This window comes from Rhinoderma darwinii, chromosome 1 (assembly GCF_050947455.1).
Source record: "Rhinoderma darwinii isolate aRhiDar2 chromosome 1, aRhiDar2.hap1, whole genome shotgun sequence".
Classification (NCBI taxonomy): Eukaryota; Metazoa; Chordata; class Amphibia; order Anura; family Rhinodermatidae; genus Rhinoderma; species Rhinoderma darwinii.
This window is the reverse complement of record NC_134687.1, coordinates 187092108-187112141: the sequence shown is the minus strand read 5'-3', so window position 1 is coordinate 187112141 and position 20034 is coordinate 187092108. Positions and strand designations below refer to the sequence as shown.

Here is a 20034-nt window from a genome sequence, read left to right as displayed (position 1 = left end):
AGCCTGCCATCCTGAGTGGTGGAAGATGGAGTCAGTCTCACAGACATAGAAGCAGGTGCAGACTGATTACCTATGGGCGTAGACACAGAAGCTGAGCCTGGCAGATCCTTAACAGGTTTCTTAATGCCCAAATGGGCGTGTTTTACTTTAGACCAAGTGGGCTTTTTACAGAGGAGTGTATGACGCTGACCGATCAGCGTCATACACTTCTCTCCATTAATTTAAACTGCATTAGCGATATAGTTATATTGCTATGTGCAGCCACATACACAAACACTAACATTACTGCAGTGTCCTGATAATGAATATACATTACCTCCAGCCAGGACGTGATGTGTATTCACAATCCTGACACGTCTGTAGCGTCTCTGAGATTTACAGCAAGGCAAACGTAATCTCGCGAGATTACGATGTAACCTGTCATTTCAAACGAGATTACGTTTGCCTTGCTGGAATCTCACAGAAAAGATTCAGAAGTGGTCAGGATTCTGAATAAACATCACGTCCAGGCTGGAGGTAATGTATAAAATAGATCGTTTTTTTAAATAAAAAGCACTGCTGTCACCTACATTATAGCACCGATCTCCTTATGTAGGAGATAAGGCAATTATAATGTGGTGACAGAGCCTCTTTAACATTTGGCTAGTTTTCATAGCAACGACAGGTTGAAATGGTGGATCTTGTATGAAGCCCCTTTTTCACTTACATGGTGCTGATAGATTATAGCCATTAAGCGTTAATTCTAGCCCTTAACTGTTGATGTAGATAGCGGTTCCTGTGATGCTATGACATGATCATTTAGAGGCAATGAAAATTATAGGATTAGGTCTTCATAAATAATTTTTTTATGGATAGATAGACAACAGATAACATGTGTGAGACTATTGCCTGAATCTTAACCTTATCCGTTTGGGTAGATTTCAGTAGGATTCAAAGCCTATGGTAAAAAGAAACATGTAGGGGTTAATAGGGGGGGGGGATATCCAACTGGACGTAACCTTGGTTTAATAACATATTATCTACTCCCATCCATGTGTTCTTCACATCCTTTGCCACCTTTCTATTTGTCATGAAAGATATACCTGCTTTTTTCTTGTCTGTGTATATATGTTTTGTCTGATGTTAAATATTAAATAATAGTATTTTGTTTACTAAACTGTATTACCTAAATAATACATTATTGAAAGTTAAAATTGTGAAACTTGTATAATAGTATAAAATCAATAGGTGTATGTTGTAGTATAAAACACCCAAAGGCATGGATGTGGAATTTGTAAGTAGGGTAATTTTAAAGGGAAGGTGTCATGAAATTATTTATTTTTTTATCATATTGCTTTTAATATGATATTAACATAAATTTTATTTATTTGTATTTTTGTGTTCTACTTTTTACTTTGTTCTTACTTTTACTTCTCTATGGGGGCTGCCATTTTTCTTTCATCTCTGTATGTGTCGATTAACAACACATACAGAGATGGAATATGGCACATACAACCCTATAGAGAATGCGAACGGGAGCCGTTCCATTCTCTGAAGCGTACGCCATCTGTGTGGGAACGGCGCATTCGCCACTCCCACACAGACCAAAACGAAGTTCGTTCGCAGAGCGAAATCCGGTGCCATTTTCATGTGAACCGGAAGCCGCGGCCGGACAGTAAGATGATGACTTCCGGCCATATGTTCAAGGAAGCGAAGGCGCAAGGAATAGGAACGGAGGCGGCGGCAGGAGAAGATAATTTATGTTCGTGTATGTGATGTGTGCATTATGTTCGTGTTAATGTCTGCTTAGCACTGTATCTAATACTCCTACACTGTGCAGTCGCTCAGAAAATGGCGGCACACAGTGTAGGAGGTTTGAAAATTCAAACCCCTCCTTCTCCTGGCACTAGCCAGACTAAGGGAGGGGGGATTGTGTGAGGACACTAGAGAGAGTGTGTTTACCCCAAATTTGCAGCATAAAGCAATGAGGTTGCTTTACCACATTGACCATGCTGCAATTTTGGGAACTGCTCCGTCAAGTGGCCAGCACATGGAAATGTTATAAATTAGAATCTAATTTATAATATTTCCTGACTTGTGAAAAAATGTAAAAAATTAAAACAATGTGTAATCACTTAAATAATAATTGTGTAACTAAAAAAAAAATAATAATTTTTCTAGCGACACATTCCCTTTAAGTAGTACCATAGCTAGCACTCATTCGCTATTACCAAGCACAACAGATCTACATGATTTTAAAAGATAACGGATCATCCCCCTAACTAAAATGTTTGAAGTCTGTAGAAATGTTGAAGTGGGGGATTAGTGATTAGTTTTAGATGAAAAAAAAAAATATTACACATGTGCAGGATTTCAAATAGCACTTGGGCCTCGTTTACATGTCCAGAATTTAATGAGGATTCCGCTAGGAAATGTTCATCAGATCTACAAACATTCCACATCCAATGCATGTGAATGGGGTTTTTGTAACCGTGTTAGCCGTGGATCTTGTAGTAAATACGTGCCAGATATGCCTATGGTAGAGCCTTGTGTTTCTTCGGCCTTCATGTCTCCTGATTTAACATTTTGTTTTGGGAAAAAGGCCAGTTACCTCAATTTCATGTTAGAAGTAATAATAGGATGGATATTGACGAATAGTGATCACTCGATTGATTTTGGAAAAGGCTTAGGCCACTTTGTCTCTGGCTTCCAGCAGAAGAAACTTTTCCCCACTGCTGTGTCTACAATGGAGAGCAAGCAAGGTTGGCCCTTGTGAAAAGCCCTACCTCTTCCAACACTGCGGCCATACATGGAGGGCTTAGGGTCTCTTGAAGTGGTAGACATTAGCGATGCACTCACTTAGGCTCTGTTAACATCTGCGTCTGAAAGCTTCATTAGGGGCCTCCTTTACAGATCCGTTATTTTTGCCAGATAAAATAGCGCAGCATTCTGCCAAAACGACAGACACCATCACGGAAACCAAACAGAACCCATTAAAGTCGAAGGATTTGGATCCGGCTTCTCTAATTTTTAGTTGTTCTGTCCGGTGATGGAGAAGAACATCAAAAAAGCCGAACCCAGATGTGAACAGAGCCTAATATTAAAACTCACATTTTTTAATGTTTTTACAACACGTGACATAATAGAAAATAACAGTAGTTTGTTTCATCAATTTTTCTAGAGGGTAAATTCTGAATCCTTACATAAACTGTATTAGCAATTTTGTCTCTATTTGCTTACTAGAAGCTTTATATTCTTTGCAGACCCTCAAGGAGTTTTAAAACGTCAATGTTCATAATATAATTTGAGACGACACCGATGAATGCCGTAGGTTATATTATATCTAAATTGATACTTAAAAAATTAGAAGTTTCAGACTTAAAACCTTATATAAAAGTTATTTGCCAAATTCTTTACTTGCACTTAAACTCAATCTCCATCAAAATGTACAAATCCCCGCTAGCAGCAAAATACTTTTTGTTTTAATTGGTTTTGGTCTAGTTGAGCTCAAGCCTTGAAGCTAAACGAATCCCTAAAGCCATTTTAGAAGCAAAGCCTACACCGTGTTATTGACAATGGACAGTGATTGACCATTTTATACATGGTGATAATCTGTCTAGCAGATAAATAGATTTTAACAAGTTCAAACTTTTGTTATATATTTTTTTTCAAGCATGTCTGCAGGTCCTCCAATTAATACAGAGAGTCAAGCGTTTCCTGTGGATATGGCCATGTGCTCAATGGGTACTCAAACCGAGGATGTTCCTTCTACAAGTGAATCTCCCACAGTAAATCCGTCTTCACTGAGGTTGAACAAGTTTTATACAATCCCTAATAGATTTGATGGAATGTGTCTTACTGATAACACACAGTGTGACAACACTGCACTATTCTAAATCTACAAAGTATTTACTTTTATTATTGTTTATTTAACATTAACACTTAATGGTCCCCAAAATAACTAATCGCAAAAGAAATTTACAGAGACCATAGATTTTATTAAATCCTGACTGCATAAGTATTTTTGTTCAAGAACCTTCTTTACTTTCTATGTAGATATTTTAGAATTGTGTAAAATGTCTATGGATATCTTAACTCTCCCCATATTTTTTTTTGCCTCTCTGCACCTCCTTATCAGTCTTTTAGATGTATGGAGTAAAGGCCCTTTTACACTGGCCAAACGAGCGTTCATAGAACGCTCGTTTACGATAATGTCGCTGTGTAAACAGGGCAACGATTAGCCGATGAACAAGCAAATGCTGATTGCATCATTTAAATGCCGAAACTATTATCGTTCTCAGCAGTACATCTCCCTGTATTGAGAACTCGTTCCCATACATAGCTCCTTGTGAAAGTAGCTAACGAGCTCCGATCAACGAGCAGTCTCTATGATCGGCGCTCGTTTACACGGCCCACTTCGGGCCATATAATATCACTTTAAAGAGGCTCTGTCACCACATTATAAGTGGCCTATCTTGTACATAATGTGATCAGCGCTGCAATGTAGATTACAGCAGTGTTTTTTATTTAGAAAAACGATAATTTTTAATGGAGTTATGACCTATATTAGCTTCATGCTAATGAGTTTCTTAATGGACAACTGGGCGTGTTTTACTATATGGCCAAGTGGGCGTTGTGGAGAGAAGTGTATGACACTGACCAATCAGCGTCAAACACTTTTTCCCATTCATTTACACATCACATTTCGATATAGCTATATCGCTATGTGCAGCCACATAAACACACTATAACGTTACTCAAGTGTCCTGACAGTGAATATACATTACCTCCAGCCAGGATGTGATGTCTATTCAGAATCCTGACACTTCTGTAGCGTCTGTGTGTCATTTACAGCAAGGCAAGCGTAATCTCGTTTTAAATGAAAGGTTACATGGTAATCTCGCGTGATCACGCTTGCCTTGCTATAAATATCACACAGACGATACAGAAGTGTCAGGATTCTGAATAGACATCACGTCCTGGCTGGAGGTAATGTATATTCACTGTCAGGACACTTGAGTAACGTTATAGTGTGTTTATGTGGCTGCACATAGCGATATAGCTATATCGCTATGTGCTGTGTAAATGAATGGGGAGAAGTGTATGATGCTGATTGGTCAGCGTCATACACTCCTCTGTACAACGCCCACTTGGTCAAAAAGTAAAACACGCCATGTTGTTCATTAAGAAACTCATTAGCATAAAGCTAATATAGGTCATAACTCAGTCAAAAATTATCGTTTTTCTAAATAAAAAAAACACTGTTGTAATCTACATTACAGCGCCAATCATATTATGTACAAGATAGGGCACTTATAATGTGGTGACAGATCCGCTTTAAGAGAGCCTCGGTGTGATCTTATACTCCCAGTACAATAATTTACAGTTGGTCTTTGTAATAGTGTGGACTAAATCCATGAATATGGAAAAAGCTAAGAAAATGGATAGATTAGAGCTAAAACAAAAATGTGAATAGCATTGTTTATAAACATATATAGCTTTCTGTGGAAGACATAATAAAGCATGTAAAACTCATGGTTGGGGGTTTCTGTCCCTTTAGTGGACTATAACCCTGTTTGTATCTAACATGCAATGTTTTCTACAATTGTAGAAAACATTGCATGTTAGATACAAAATGTTAGTTTTACCAGCTGGCGGGATAGTGGTAAAACTGGTCTGAACAGCAATAGCTTGACTACATATTTATGTTGTATTCAAGAGGGAGGTGGAGCAGAGTGACATGCATTATAGACATATCCAATGACGTCAGTCTAGCATTAAACATCGTACAGATATATTTGGGTGGTTTCTAACCTCAGACTCCCCCTACACAGTATGAATGAGAAAGTTATTTCCCTTTGTTTCTTTGCTATTTTAATATTTCAGTCTAACATGTAAGGAATTTAGTGCCACTATTGATTCCTAATCCAAGGTCTGGGAGTTCAATGTCACAGTGTGAAAATCTTAATTTAATTTCTTTATGTATATTTCAAATTGGAATGCATGATCACATTACAGATCAGAGCTTACATGTTTAGAAAAGCCAGGAGATGAGGAGATGTTTCCAGTTTCTAGTTCTACCACTACTCCTGAAAAAACATCTATTGACCCTGGTACATCAAATAATCCACAAGAGAGGTAAACTGTCATAAATGTCTTCCAGATTGAGCAAGTAAATATAGTTATGCCCATCATACATCTGAAAAAAGTTCTGTCCTAAAATGCTGCTTCAGTACAAATAGTTTTAGATTTATATGAATGTAAATTATAGGAAAACCCAGAATTCTTTATCTCCATTAATGTATTTTCCAAGTGTGTTCAGTTGGAAGTTTTCATAAATCTAAATAAATACATAAATTCAATTTAGTGAAGAGTGCCTGCACATCAAGGCCACTTACGATTGATGGTTGACACCTGCACCTTCTACCATCGGTGGGGATCCAGCAGCCATCCCCTGACCAATCACAATTTTATGACATTTCTAATTGACATATTCTAAAAGTAAATTTTTGCAGAACTTCCCCCTAAGTGTATGTGCACACGAGGGCATTACATCCGTAATTGACGAACGCTGCAGGACAACTGTCCCGTACTGAAAACATGATTACAGTACGGGACAGTTGTCCTGCAGCGAGGCAGAGACTCCTAGCGTCGTACATAAGTATGATGCTAGGAGCCCGGCTCCCTGCAGTGTGTTCGGTCCGGTACTTGCGGCCGAAATACGTTCGTCAATTACGGACGTAATGCCCTCGTGTGCACATACCCTAAAAGTTTTTTTACTCGTACCCTGTAGGAGTAGGAAATTGGCCATTATGGCAGTGTCTTTTATACTTTTAAATGTTTTCTGAAGATATTACTTTGGTGGAAGGCTTTCAACCAATTTGGTAATATGGTTTTATAATACATTATGAAAGTCGAATGCTGTGAAAACTTTTTAATAAAATGAAAGTATTTATAGCTTTTATTCTGTAGATTAGTGATACGTTGCAGAAAATATTTCTTGTTGAAAATTCAGGAATTTGGTTTGAAATGCCTTTTAAATAATTGTAACTTTTGTGTTTTTGGATTCAGTCCCAACTGGAAAATAGTTTAGTTAATGTACTGAATCGGGTTTTTGAACAAGCAAAATGTAAATATAATTCACATACCAAAACCAGTTGCAGTAAATATTCACATAAATTATTAATAGTGTTGGCATTTTTATTATTAGAAAATGTTTTGTGTTGAATAATGAATTTTCATGAAATTTTTTTTTGTCTTTTCAGAAGAGGAGGGCATTAGGGAACAGTACCATATGAAGTCCATAGGGTGTATTATTATGTGTGCTATCTGAAAATTAAGTTGTATGTTTTCATTTTATATTTCGTATTTTCTACTTTTCATTCTCTACTTTCTGTGGTTTCCTTCAGAAAGGCTTTGTTTGACAGTCCTTTGGAATCCTTGCCAAAATGTGCGCCTTTCCCTCCTGCTACTATTCGAATCTTAAATATTACTAGTCAAGTAGCTACAATATCTAAGACTGCATCTGTCTACATGAGGTTAGACACCTTTCTTTTGCGGGTTTACCACATTGCGACTAGATCTTGATTTCACCCAAAACTAATAATTATGGCATAGTAAATAAAATACCAGTTCCTGATATGTGGCTCATTTCCCTATGTAATAGTTCTATCTGTTTCAATAGGTTTCATGGCTTTTGTACGTGGTTGTTACCTTATAGGGGGAATGAGTAGTTACACAAAGATCACTAATCTGTGTTACACCCCTGGTTGACTTATTTACAGAGCACTGTTTGAGATGAATCACTGCCTTCCAAAGCAAAATATGCTGAGGGAATATGGTAATGCTTCTGTGTACTTACATTAATACTCCAGGTTATTATCCTTATCTATTATAGCATCCACATATACTGCTGTATTTAGTCCTATCAATCCTTTTTCCATGTTGAAAGCAGATATAGATATATATAAAGCAAATCATAAATAAATAAACATTAGAGTTGCCCACTACCGGACAACTGATGACCTATCCACCTGATGGGTCATCAGTATATCATCGGGGCGGGTCCGACACCCGCACCAATCAGCTACTCCGGATGTTATTGCACAGTATGCAAAGTACGGAGCCGGAAGCAGTTGGCCCCGTACATTGCATAGCGGCCTTGCTCCCGAACTGCAGCTATGCTCCTATTTACTTAAATGGGGCAGAGCTGCAGTACTGCATGTCACGTAGGGTTCAAGGACCCACTGGGCCGTACCGCCTTGGTGGTATGGCAGCTGGCCAACCGGGCGCAGGTCAGAGTCTATAGTTTATATAGGGTACTAGTGGCAGCTCGGTCAGTAGCAAAGCAGGCTTGGCAGAAACTAGGCAGCAGGTAGACGTCGGACTTGGAGAAGCAGGACAGGCGTGGTATACAGCACAGCTAAGCACAGCACTAGATCAGGATAGAGGAACAGGGAACATTGAGAGCAGGAAACACTAGGGGACCATTTGCAAGACAGACTTGGAATACAACAACAACAAAGCTCAGGCGTGGGATGATGGGGCTGGAACCTTCTTAAAGCCCAGGGTGCTCTGCAGCAATTAGCTCAATCACCAACATGCGTGCACTTTGGCTTCTTAAGTCTGGACTGAGCTCGTGAGCACACCCTGGTGGTCACTTTGGAGCAGGACGGCCAACTGGATGGAAGGAGTTTGTGGTCAGCAACCACGGACATTACACTGCAACTCGGCCGCTATTCCATGACCAGAGCCAATTGCTTCCGGCATGGACGTCCAGTGCCCGGAGGCAGCTGGAGCGGCTGATCGGTGCAGGGTCTGTGTATCGGTCCCGCACAGATCATGTCATCAGTTGTCCGGTCGTGGACAACCTTTTTAATCACTCTATAATGAAGAGTTCTACAACGTTCTAATATATTTTTACGTTTCAATTCATCACCGTTTTCAAGATATTTCCACGAGGGGAGAGAAGATATTTGTTTGCTGTCAGTGAATGAGAACTCTGAACACATTCAGGGGCTGAAAGCCAGTACATACCTATTCATGCTCTAAGCTGAGTAGTGGATTCATTTGTTTCCAGTCTACACAATACAAAGCTAAGCAGTCTAGACTTAAAGGGGTTGGCCAGGAATACATTTTATTTATATTTTCACTTAGGGGGGATTTACACGAGTGTGTGCGTTCTGCGCACGCAAAAAACGCAGTGTTTTGCGTGCGCAAAAGGCACTTAACAGCTTTGTGTGTCATGTTCATATGCGTGCTTTTTACGCAGCCGCCATCATTATGACACTCCGTTTGGATGTTTGTAAACAGAAAAGCACGTGGTGCTTTTCTGTTTACATTCATTCTTTTACTGCTGTTGCGCGAATAACGCGCGTCCCACGGAAGTGCTTCCGTGTGGTGCGTGTGATTTTCACGCATCCATAGACTTCAATGGGTGCGTGATGCGCGAAAAACGCTGAAATATAGGACCTGTCGTGAGTTTTACGCAGTGGACTGACGCTGCGCAAAAATCACGGACAGTCTGCACTGCCCCATAGACTAGCATAGGTCCGTACTACGCCCGTGAAAAGCACGCACGTTGCACGGACGTATTACACAATCGTGTAAATCCGCCCTTAAGGCGACATGTACAATTAACTTCCTAATATAATGTCTGTTTACATCTTGCAACATTACTTAGTTCTAATTAGCGGTCATGTGACTGCACCCAGAGCAAATTTTTAATTTCCTTTGACGTTCCGTGTCTTTGCTCAGCCAGCACTCCCGGCTGAGCAGAGCCACGGCGCATCATCAACTAGGTTTACAGGCAGTGGGCCGGATGGATGTTTCATGAGCTGTTTAGTGCTCCGCCTCTGGTCCCACTGCCTGTAAATGTAGTTGATGATGCGCCGTGCCACTGCTCAGTCGGAAGTGCTGGCTGAGCAAAGACACGGAGCGTCGTCTCTCAAAGTACACGTTCCCTCCTCCTATCTCGTTGTCCACGCCCCCTCCTCTCTCGGAGTTCCCACACTGCCTGGCCGCTTGTCTCTCATCGTCCACTCCCCCTCCTCTTTTCAGATTCGGCTTCTGCCATTTACATGCACCATTCACTTCATGTTATGCCTCAATGTTATGTCAATATATACAGTGATTTTGGGGGTTACCTAAATACAGGGATGATGGAGGTTATATAAAAACAGGGATGGGGTTATATACAGGAATGATAGGGGTTTCATACAGGGAAAGAGGGGGTTATATACAGGGATGATGGATGTTATATACAGGGATAATGGGTGTTATATACAGGGATAATGGTGGTTATATACAGGGATGATGGGGTTAGATAAAGGAATGATGGGGTAATACACAGGGATGGTGGGGGTTATATACAGGGATGATGGGGGTTACATACAGGGATGATGGCGGTAGTATACAGGGATGATGGGGGTTATATACAGGGATAATGGGGGTAATACACAGGGATGATGGTGGTTAGATACAGGGATGATGGGGGTTATATACAGGGATTATGCAGTTATCTCATCCCTGTGTATAACCGCTATCATCCTTGTATATAACTGCCATCATCCCTGTATATAACCGCCTTCATTCGTGTATATAACCCCATAATCCCTCTGTATTACCCCCATCATCCCTGTGTATTATCAACATCATCCCTGTGTATTATCCCCATCATCCCTGAACATTACCCCCATCATTCCTGTGTGATTATTACTGGGTGTGTCTGACAGTGTGCAGGGAACTGGGTGCCCGTAATTAGAGCAGGGAATGACCTGTGAACATAGAGGGGCGTGGCAGTATGCAAATAGCTGAGCTGCTGTGGAGGAAGGGGGGCTGTAAGCTGTCTCCTCAGATGCAGCAAGGGATCATGGGTATAGTGGGTTACAAGACCGGAAACAGCCAGGACCAGAAGCAAGGGATGTAAACAAACAGAAACACCAACAGTGACGATGGAGATCAAACAGAAACTGGTTAGAAGGTTGGTAGGGGGTTTTAGGGAAGGCAAACCACTTTATAGAAAATAATTTTTTCCTGGCTAACCCCTGTAAGACAGATACATTGTAGCAAACTACCAGAGAGATTTGTGTAGCTGCTGCTGATGTATTTAGCTCACGGAGTATTGCCGCCATAGACTGTATACAATTGTATCCACTTCTCACCTAAGGGCAGGGCTAGTTATACACAGCTTTGCTGCCTGTGAATTTGTACAGGCAGAGTGTTTTCATTTACTGTGTATATATATAAAACTTATTGTAAACTAATATCTTGAAAATGGTGAGGAAGTAAAATATAAAGTATATTAGAAAATTGGAGAACTTTTCACATATGCTGTGATTAATCTTATTTACATAAAACTGTAAAAACCCCTTTAATTTGAGGCTGGCAAGGAAGAAGGCATATTCTTCCAAAGACTGTTGAACACTAGTCAAGTTTCTACTAATAATGTATAAACGGGTATTTTAGTTCACACTACGAATGACCTATAAAATGTAAATATTAACTTTAATTGTCATCTTCATCGTTTTATGTTTCTGCATGAGAAGCACAAACTACACACCGGAATCCATTTTTATGTGTAAGCACAATGCTTTAGGTACATACCTTGGAGGACATTTCAGATTAATTTGCGTTATATTAATCTGTTCACATTATTGTCCTTTTTTACATTCTGTCATGATTCCAGTATTTCTGGTGGCGATAAAAAGGTAGTCTGCAGCGCTATTCTTGCTGCCAAAAACACCAGAACCCTCAACAGAAACCTGATGGACCTCGTTGTAAGTCAATTGGATTTGATCGAGACCCTCCCCTGTGGCAGATTTGAGAGCTGCTCTGGCAGATCCTGCGCATCCCTATATTGCATGGAGGGCCATTCATTTCAATGACTAGCATGTAATGCTATGTTTTCCCTGCAGTAGTCGTTGCAGGGGCAATTTGTGGCTCACCGGCGGGTTGAGAAGCTGATCATCACACACTTTCCCACTTTGAGGAAAAATGATGGAGTGAATAGGTCCGCTAAACCAGTGCTTCCCAATATTTTAAGCAAAGTACCCATAAGTCGAATAATGTACAGTACATTAAAATAAAGGTACCCCCATTTTTTCATTCTGTGCAAAAACATTTGTGGCCACGAAGCGTTAGCAGGCATTTTTTGCATCACAATCCATTTAAACAAATTTATTTTTCCAGATTTATCATTTAAAGAAAGAGCCAGCTATTTTTAAGATTAGCAAGGCTTTCTTTCGATCAGCTTGACCGTATGGGCTGTATTTAACCGTACACCTATTTGGCCTCTAACACTGCACAATCCGATAAACCACATTCAAAAACGTATGTGTGGTTTAAGCTGTAATGTAGTTGAACTTACATGCGTTGTCATATTCAAGATTTGAAATTCCTGTTTTAATTTTTTGTGTGTGGCAAACTGAAGGTCCACTATGATAGTGCCCAATCCTGTACTGGAAAATACGTGTTCAGAGATTCCAGTAAGAAATGGTATGAAAGTGGAGATTGACAGAACGATGCGCACTGTTTCAACTCAGACGTGTGATCCTCCTGCTCCACAACAGTTGTCGTCTGTCCATGCTACAGAGCCACTTGCATCCAAAGACTATTCACCTCCCAAGGCACTTAGCAGGTACTTTACCTGGACCTGTACCTTTTATCTTGAGAAATGTGGTAGTCTATAATCCTGTAATCACAATCCTCTCATCCAGGTCTTATTACTTTTCTTAGATGTACTTACTACAGTTTGTATTTTCATTGCATTTTGCCAACCCTGTCTTTTCTTAATATCTGAAATTTCTGCTTAGGCATGTGAGCATGGGCAGTTCTGGAGAACAGACTTCTGTCATACATGCATCTTCGTTTCACTCAAATATGTCTTTGGTTCAAGCAAGGTATAAATCTTCAAACTTTTCTAACACTAAACTGAAGTCTTGTCATTGTGGACCACACCGACTATAAACTATACATTGGAATATACTGCAATAGCCTTATTTCTATGATACATTTTAGCCATGTTTTATTCAATGTAAGGGTCATTGATCGCTATGCGGTTTATTGCTGTATATCTGGTTTCCATGATTTCTACTTATTTATTGGAGCACAAAGATTATTTTGGAGAAGTGATGGTTTGCACTGAAGAAAGCCTAGCTATTAAGGGCTTTTTTAAAAAAAAAAAAAGCAGAGTATGCAAGTAAGTTTCAAAATGTAAAAGTTGCCTGTAACTCCTTGAGTGCTGTAACTGATCAGCTCTACATGGCTGGGTAAGGAATTAGTCATCCATAGTTGTCCATCTGGACAAACAACGTCCCTTTTTTATATTTTTTGTGGACACGAACAGACACATTTTTAAAGGACAAAAAATTATTTATGAAGAGAAGTGATAAGTGTTTATAGCTCAGGATACTAAAATAAGTGATTATTATATAAACATTAGTGATACTTACTGTTAGCTGTAATGATGATAATTATATTAATTACAATCACCAAAAAATCAGACTTTTTTATATTTCATTACATATACTGTCTCCCGTTTTAACGGACTGTTCGTCAGTCTAGAGACAGTTGGCAACCATGGGGACAAGTCTTTAGCTGCCTTTAGATCAGTGTTCTCCAACCAGAGACTCGAGCCACATGTGGCCCTTGGGCCCTTGCATGTGGCTCTAGCAGCTCTAGAAACTTCTGTGCAGAAGTGGCACCATAGATGTCATAGAATTACCAGAACATGTTATTAGGATCAAAACCATATGACTCGCAGTAACACAAGGGTAAAAGCATCGCTAGGCCATGTATTTAATAGGATTTATCAGTTTCACTATTCAGTGTGGCTCAACGCCATCTGTTATATTTGTATGGGGGCTCGCAACCTCCAACTGGTTGGGGACCACTGCTCTAGATTATAACAGTGTAGTTCTACAGTTATGCAGTCAGTCTTACAAAACAATACCCTCTATTTATAATCGACATACTATAACGTAAGTGATGACGTATAAAGTATGTTGAACTGTTAAACGGACAAGCACTTGCAGATAAAGGACAGTTGAACTTTGAGCATATTACTGTTTAACTCCATGTTCTAACTGCTCTTTTATGTCTATTTATGTTCCTTTCTTTCATAAAAGTACTTGCGTAAAAAAAAGTTTGATGGAAAATCCTCTGGACAAACTTCCAAAGTCTGCTCCATGTCCTCCTCCAATGCTTACAGCACTTAAGGTGCAAAATTCAAAAAGCAAAACAAATGCAGTTGCTGCAGTGTCAGCTGTTGTGGGCGCACTGGCAAGGTATTGGTCCAATTGGTTTTCAAATAATGACCCTTCAGCCTAATACATAGGCTTGCTATGCTTATAATAGAACTAACAGTTTGGTTTGTTTAAACTGTGGTGTCAAATATGAAGACTGGTGTGTTGGCCGAGCAGTATGCCAGTCATAGTACTGTTTACCCTAACACAACGCACAGCTACTACTGAACGAAGCCAGGCCTCACCTGCCGTTGCTCACCACTTCTTTTTAAAGTGTGAAGAGCATTTAGTACATCAGTTGTATAAAGACCGTTACACCTACTTTCTAAAAAGAAAACGTTGTCAGGAGAGGTGGTGGTGGACCTTTATACATATGCCGTTCATGCCAAATGCCATTTTTCACAATAATTATGCCAGATAATTGCTGTAATTGCATTGATACATAACAACCATTATTGTTACAGTCACTATTATAAAAAAAAAAACCTCTATTAACAACTACTACCTTCAATATAAATGTTATATATTTTGGTATTTATATCTACTGATACAATTTGAAAAACACTTGTTTTTTTTTTTTTTTTTAATAAATCCACCTCTTTTTCTCATCTAATGCATGTCACTATTGAGACCTCTATCTTGTCCTTTTTTTTAATGTATGAACATCCTCCTTTTTTATATTTCCACTCTTATTCTCTCTTCTTTCTCAGATTGTCTGACCCCTTTGTCTATCGTTCTCTCTTGGACGCTCTTCTCATAGAACCTGTCATTAAACAACCTTCTATAAGTTCAAAATTAGGGAGGCGATCCACTGGTTTCATGGGCAGTGAAGAATTAATGAGGTGAGGTATATATGTACGTTTAACTTTAAGGCTGAAATGAATAAAGCAAAAACAAGGAGCTTGCATTTAGGAAAGCTAAGAATGTTCACAGACAAACCATATTATATATATATATATATATATATATATATATATATATATATATATATATATATATATATATATATATACATGCAGTGGATATAAAAAGTTTTCACACCCCTGTTAAAATGCCAGGTTTTTGTCCTGTTACAAGTCCAAGATGAATGATTTCAGAACTTTTTCCACCTTTAATGTCACCTAAAATCTGTACAATTGTATTGAAAAACAAACTGAAATCTTTTAGGGTGGAGAAATAAAAATAAAGAACAAAAATAATGTGGTTGCATAAATATGCACACCCTTACACGAATACCTTGTTGAATTGCCCTTTGACTTTATGACAGCATTCAGTCTTTTTGGGTAGAAGTCTATCAGCATGGCACATCTTGACTTGGCAATTGTTGCCCACTCTTCCTTGCAAAAGCGCTCCAAATCTGTCAGATTGCGAGGGCATCTCCTGTGTACAGCACCCTTCACGTCACCCCACAGATTTTCAATCGAATTTAGGTCTGGGCTCTGGCTGGGCCATTCCAAAACAATCATCTTCTTCTGGTGAAGCCATTCTTTTGTTGATTTGGAGGTATGCTTTGGGTCGTTGTCGTGCAGAAAGGTGAAATTCATCTTCAGCTTTTTAGCAGAGGCCTGCAGGTTTTGTGCCAATATTGTCTGATATTTGGAACTGTTCATATTTCCTTCCATCTTGACTAAAGCCCCAGTTCCAGCTGAAGAAAAACAGCCCCAAAGGATAATGCTGCCTCGATCATGCTTCACTGTGGGTATGGTGTTCTTTTGGTGATGTGCAGTTTTGGCTTTGCACAAAACATACCTTTTGAAATTATGGCCAAAAAGTTCAACCTTGGTCTCATCAGACCATAACATGTTTTCCCACATGCTTTTGGCAGACTTGATGTAGGTCTTTGAAAAACATAGCCGAGCTTGGATGTTTTTGTTTGTTAGGAAAGGCTTCTGTCTTGCCACCCTACCCCACAGCCCAGACATATGAAGAATATGGGAGATTGTTGTCACATGCACTACACAACCAATACCTGCCAGTAAGTCCTGCAGTTCCTTTAATGTTGCTGGAGGCCTCTTGGTAGCCTCCCGGACCAATTTTCATCTTGTCTTTTAATCAAGTTTTGAGGGACATTCAGTTCTTGGTAATGTCACTATTTGTGCCAAATGTAATCCACTTCTTGATGACCGTCTTCACTGTGTTCCATGGTATATCTAATACCTTGGAAATTCTTTGGTACCCTTCTCCTGACTGATGCCTTTCAACAATCCGATCCCTTTGATGTGTAGTAAGCTCTTTACGGACCATGGCTTTTCCTGTCACATGCAACAAAGAAAATGTCAGGAAAATCCTAATAGAACAGCTAAACTTCATATAGGGTTACTCAGAATCACTTTAAAGGGAATGTGTCGCAAATTAAAAAAAACTTTTTAAGTAAGTTACTTATTTTTATTATATTTTTTTAAGTTTTTATGTTTAATACTTCCCACCTTGTGGAAAAAAAAAAAAACAATCTGTGATCCTGTCTCATGGGCCCCCTAAGCCTGATACATCGTAGGCTTAGGGGTTGTGCAGTCCCTAAACATTGATGGCCTATCCTCAGGAAAGGCCATCAATAGCTGATGTGTCGCCCGGGACCCGCAAATCAGCTGTTTTGAAGGGGCCGCAGCACTCGTACGAGAGCTGCTTCCCCTTCATTTCACTACTCGCTCACACTGTGAATCGCCGACACCGATTCACAGTGTGACCGGAATGAAGTGACAGGAATGAAGGGGAGCAGCTCTCGTATGAGTGCTGCGGCCCCTTCAAAACAGCTGATTGGCGGGTCCCGGGAGTCGGACCCCGCCAGTCAGGGCTGACCTTACCTTCCTCTTCGGCCGCGGCTGGAGTTCTGTCGTCCCGATGCTGTGCGCGGCGCATAGCGCTGTGACGTCATGCGCTGCGCACAGCGCTTGACGTCAGGACCTCCGCTGCCATCCGGAACCAGGAAGGTAAGTAAAGTATGTTACTATAGTAACAGGGGCCCGCGGCCCGAGTTACTATAGTAACTCTTTATTGATGTGGTGCGGGGGGCCGTGGGCCCCCCTGGCTTCGGGGCCCGGTCGCAATTGCGACCGCTGCGACCCCTATAGCTACGCCAGTGGGTAGTAGTCTTCCTCTGTAGTACTGTCTCATACTTCAGTAGAGATATTCTGTAAATATTCCCTGTAGGCAAGTCTACAGAATGAGTATTTCAGTGTTTTGCATATTGTATTCTTGGGTTTCTTTCTTGGTAAATAGTGTTCCTTAATTTCACAGCTTGTTTAAAAAGGCAAAAGACTGCTGAAAATAAACTGTTAAATATGAAAAATGTTGAAAAACAAAATTACAGTTTATATTATAATATTTTTTCCATTATTTACAATGTAAATAGCAACTGTATTATGTGGGAATGCTGAAATAGCATTTAAAAAATAGCAACGGTTACTTACACCTGTTAACATAGGTTGTTTTTTTAAATAAAATTGTCCATCAGTGTGATAGGTGCAACTTCCTTAAGTACATTTTATTAAAAATTATTTTGACTTTTTGAGATACAGCTGCTTTGTATCCTGTAAACAGAGCAGCTGTATCGTTCGCTAAGACCTGAATGCGTCAAGTCCATGGGACTGACAGATTCTGTGACAGCGCAGGATCCCCCTGTAATCGATCACATCTAAGTTATGAACTTATATGTATTCGATAGCAGCTAAATCTGACACGAAGGATCCACTGAGGCTGAACCAGTCAGTCCTGCTGACCTGACGGATACAGGCTTCTTTGCTAGATACAGCTGCTCTGTGTACAGTATACAAAGCAACTGTATCTCAAAAAGTAAAAATAATTTTTAATAAAATGTATTTAGGAAGTTGCAGCAATCACACTGATACACCTTTTTATTAAAAATATATATATTTCAAAGGTGTACACAGCGTTTAAGTTGTTCTTTGTATTAATTGAAACATTTGCTTGATGACTCGTTGTGTGTTTGCCTTGTTCCTTGTCTCCTATGGGTCACCTTTGGTGATAATGATGAAAAACAAAGTGAATTGCACTGATCAAGAGCAAGAGAGATTTTCCTAGCCAATGAATGTCACATCACTTTTCTGACTAAAAGTCTTTTGTGTAAAATCCTGCTTATTTATCTATGAACTATTCAGTTATAGCCATAGTATTATGTATTCAAATACTTTTATGATATTTATTGTCTTTTTTTTTTTTTTTTCTTTTTTTTACCAACAGTGATTCCCTGGAGCCTGCACCAGTCACTGGGATTGCTGGTGCATCTTCAAAGATTATGCCTACTTCCTACAAATCTTCTCCTTCTGCGTACAAGCCCAGTAGTTCAACAACTGCAGCCAAGTCGGGAGGCTGGCAGCCAGGTAATTTAAGCTGCACATGAGTTATGATTATAATAGATTAGATAAAATACAGAGATTTTAAAAAAAACACAAATATTTCTCACACTTGCATTGGTTGAGCACTGATTTTTGAGAATACTATGACATAATGCCTTAGCTGTATAACAATTGCTTAGCAGCACTAAACTGATATTGCAAAAAAACATTTACTAAAGATTTTCCTGTACTGTGTGCACTGGTATAAACCTTATAACCCTTTCTGGATAGGGGGAATGTCGTGCATAAAGGCATGGTTTAAGAACCACTGCACTTCACTTACAGTATTGCAATATACTGCTAAGCAAATAAATCGATGAGTGTTTGGGGTAAAGTTTGGCAGCGCTGTGGGTCCTGGGTTCCAATCCTACCAAGAACAACATCTGTACGGAGCTTGTATGGTCTCCGGTGTCTGAATGGATTTCCTCCTACACTCCAAAAATATATTGATATCGCTGGCTTGAAGAAGGACCTAGTATCCTTGTGTCTGAGATAGGGAAGTTTGATTGTTGACCCCATTGGGGACAGGGCCTGATGTGACTGAAAACATTCTCTTTACAGTGCTGTTGAATATGTTGGCACTATATAAGCAACAGGAAATAAATAATTATATAAAAGTAAATCAAATTATATTTTGTGAGACGGAATGTTACTACATAGTGTTGTAGTAATCTAGTTTAGCCTCTAGATGGTGCCATGTTACTTTATTAGTTCATGAAGACTCAACTGTGGCCCAAATATGTTTCGTATTATTAATGCAAACCAAACTTAGTCAATTATACTATTGTTAATGAACCATAGAATACAATGAATACTCTGAAATACACCAAAACTGAGTTATCTATTGACGGCTCACAAGTTCCTTTTGATGAAATTAGCTTTAAAAATGAGTCAACCTATTAAAAATGTCCTTTCCTTAATGTATGAAAGTTTGGAGCTTACTTTGATGTCTTTTCTTAATTCTGTTGCCTGCTCTTTTAATATAAACGACTTACCTTTTCTTAATATTGTGTTATTTGCATAACTTTCGATTGGATGTTTGTCTCTAGAGCAGCCTCTTTTAACTTTGCATTCTCTTGGAAGTTAAGAATAAAGACTAGATATAGCAATAACTTTTGTACACCATCCTTCCACTTATCATTCCGCTACAAAGGGATATGTGTCCCAGGAAAACTTAATTAGATGTGTGGAATGCATTCAAGTTTTACTAGGGTGGGGTGGGGGGGTTTCTTGGCTGAAGTCTAAAAGACCAGTTGGTCAGAAGTTCAGAACATGAAAATTCAATGTGGCTGAACCCTTTAAACTCTGTAATTAATATAAGATTTTTGTACTGGGGTTCAGAAAGAGTCAGATCGTTCACATTGGTTAGTACCGAATACTCCTCTCAAGTCAATGAGTAAGAATTCCATTTTTCTTGCCAATTCTTTCTGAGCCCCTCTCATTTTGGAGGAACTACATTC

The 20034-nt window shown here is 39.4% G+C and overlaps 1 protein-coding gene across 1 annotated transcript in view; it reads left to right on the top strand.

Annotated features, from left to right (window-relative positions):
• The window catches only part of PDLIM5 (PDZ and LIM domain 5), a 195230-nt gene that overhangs the window by 128264 nt on the left and 46932 nt on the right, over nucleotides 1–20034 (top strand). The window contains exon 8 of the mRNA XM_075860656.1: nucleotides 18420–18559. Coding sequence (XP_075716771.1) covers nucleotides 18420–18559 — 140 coding nt within the window. The remainder of the gene's footprint in view (nucleotides 1–18419; nucleotides 18560–20034) is intronic.